General features: G+C 39.0%; 1 protein-coding gene across 1 annotated transcript in view; it reads left to right on the top strand.

Annotated features, from left to right (window-relative positions):
* Olah (oleoyl-ACP hydrolase) overlaps window positions 1-2,494 on the top strand; it is a 38,545-nt gene that overhangs the window by 28,945 nt on the left and 7,106 nt on the right. The window contains exon 3 of the mRNA XM_023701795.1: window positions 1,001-1,139. Within this exon, the coding sequence (XP_023557563.1) occupies window positions 1,001-1,139 (139 nt within the window). The remainder of the gene's footprint in view (window positions 1-1,000; window positions 1,140-2,494) is intronic.

The raw sequence follows: 2,494 nt of genomic DNA, 5'->3' as shown, positions 1-2,494 counted from the left end.
TTCAGCCTCCCAAGCGCTGGGACTACAGGCACATGCCACCACACCCAGTCTGTCCCTGTCTCAGCATATCCTGGGGGCGGGGCCAGCACAGCACACCAGGATTGAGCCCAGTCTGCCTAAACAGGCACTTTAATCTGCTGAGCTGTCTGGTTGGCCCTAAATCCCAAATTTAACAAACTCCACTACCTTGTTTCCTGGCTGTCATGATCATTCTTAAAAACAGAGGTTTTTCCAGGAGTGGTGGTGCATGCCTGTAACACCAGCACTCTGGAGGCTAAGGCAAGAGGATTGCTGCTAGTTTAAGACCAGCCTGGGCCACAAAGTAAGCTCAAGGCCAGCCTGAACTGCATAGTGAAACCCTGTCTCAAGAAAAGAAAAACACAGTTGTTTTATTTTTCTTATATAGTTAATAGCTGGCATGGGTACCCATTCATATATGTACTTGCTTCTGAAAGTTACAATTACTTCTTTCCCCCACCCCCTTTTCTAAGAGTTCTCCTTATTAGGAGCTAAACTAGATAGCTAATTATATGCATGTTTCCCCTATCATTTCTAGATATTTTGGAGTTGAAGTGTTTTCAGGTATTTAGTTTTGTTTTTTTATGATGTTACTTTTCTTGCCCGCAAACTTTGAAGCTTTTATAGGCCTGGTGAGCTAGCTCAGCAGACTAAGTCCCTGCTTAGGCAAAAGCAGCGACTTGGGTCCAAGCCTCTGCAACACATGCCATGCTGGCCCTGCCCCTGGGCGCACTGAGCTGGGCACCGAGACCTGGCGTGGCGGTGCACACCTGCAATCCCAGCTGGGGAGGCGGAAAGCAAGAGGATCACAGCAAGTCTGAGCTGCATAGTGAGACCCTGTGTCAAATGTAATTTTGAAGCTTTTACTTCGCCAGACTTGACCATTATTCTGCATCTCTGAAATTGTTCATGTCATGTCATTTAGGAGGCATGTATAATCACAGTGTCTCATTTGTTGTTCATTGTGTCTCCCATTCCCCAGTGTACTCTGTAAGATTCGCTGGAAGAGAAAGTCGGCTTGAAGAACCTTTTGCGACTGACATCTATGAGATTGTTGATGAAATTGCTTGTGCTTTGGTGCCAATGGCCCAGGATAAACCATTTGCATTTTTTGGCCATAGGTATTTAAATTTTGTTTTAAAAGACATGGGGGGGTGTCCTTTTTTGTTGGCTTTTTTTTTTTTTTTTTTTTTTTGTACTGGGGATCAAATCTAGGGCCTTGCACTTGCCAGCCAGGTGCTTATGCCGCTGAGCTATCTTCCTGGCCCCGGGTGTGTGTGTGTGTGTGTGTGTGTGTGGTGGTAGTGGGGAGTCCTTAATCAAAATTCATGGGTAATGTTGTTCTTTGTATTTTGCGAGATGCAAACCTTTTGTATTGCGTAAACAGCATATCTTATTAGTACATGTGTGCAGTACATAATGATTGCATTCACTGTGGAGAATTAGTACATGCACATGACACATCTCAATGCTTCCCCCTCCTTCTCCCACATAAACAGCATATTGAATAATTATGACCAATCACAACTCTTCCAGCTCTCCAAATTTTACAGTAGTTGTACCTTTTTTTTAAAAACCCATTAGGCAAAATAGCCAAGATTTATAAAACCAAGACTCATTCTGTTTATTTATAAAATTATTTGTGAGGCTTAATTGAAAAGTGATCATAAATAAACTTAGTATGTAGTAAGAAACTCAGTAAGTGTTACCTACTATAATATACAATTTTTATAAATGTGGGAAAACAAAATTGCACAACAGAAGGGCTCATCATCCTACCACTCAGATTACAATCCTTTAAACAACTTTAGTACATGTTTGTCATGCATATTGATCACATTTATTACAAGGAATTTGTACCTATACATAGCACATTTTAATTCTTTTTTTATTATTCCCCTCTCCTCCCTTCAACCCTTTTTCCTCTCTCAATTTACTTTTGTGATACCTTAGTATTTCTACATGATGGGATCCTGTGTTATATATTTGCCCGAATTTTGTTACTTAAATATCATTGTGAAACATCTTTCACAGCTTGAAAATATCCATTGTTTCCTTATCTGCATAGCAATTACCTCTTTTTTCTCTTCAATGAACATTCTTTTAGAAAGTTAGTATAAATCTCTTGTGTTCTTAAAGAATTCCAATAATTTAGATAAATGATATGTACATTGTTAAAGCCCTTGATAAATATTTCCAAATTACCTGTACTCCCTACTCCATCAGTAACAGACAGAAGACTGAGTTGCCATTGTTTTCACGGGGTATATAAATATACAACTTTCAAGTGAATAACTTTCGGGGGTTTTATCTACACAATACATCTATACAATAGCTACAGCAGGTCACAAAACTTTCAATTCCAGTTCCTCATTATTACTCTTATCATATGTGTGACATATCTATTCAATATTTAACACATTAGAAAACAAAACTATAAAAACTTTAAAATATTGGATTACAAACTTGTCTAAAA

Source organism: Octodon degus, unplaced genomic scaffold (assembly GCF_000260255.1).
Source record: "Octodon degus isolate 3935 unplaced genomic scaffold, OctDeg1.0 scaffold00141, whole genome shotgun sequence".
Taxonomy (NCBI): Eukaryota; Metazoa; Chordata; class Mammalia; order Rodentia; family Octodontidae; genus Octodon; species Octodon degus.
Note: the sequence above shows the minus strand (reverse complement) of the source record. Positions and strands in the feature narration are given on the sequence as shown.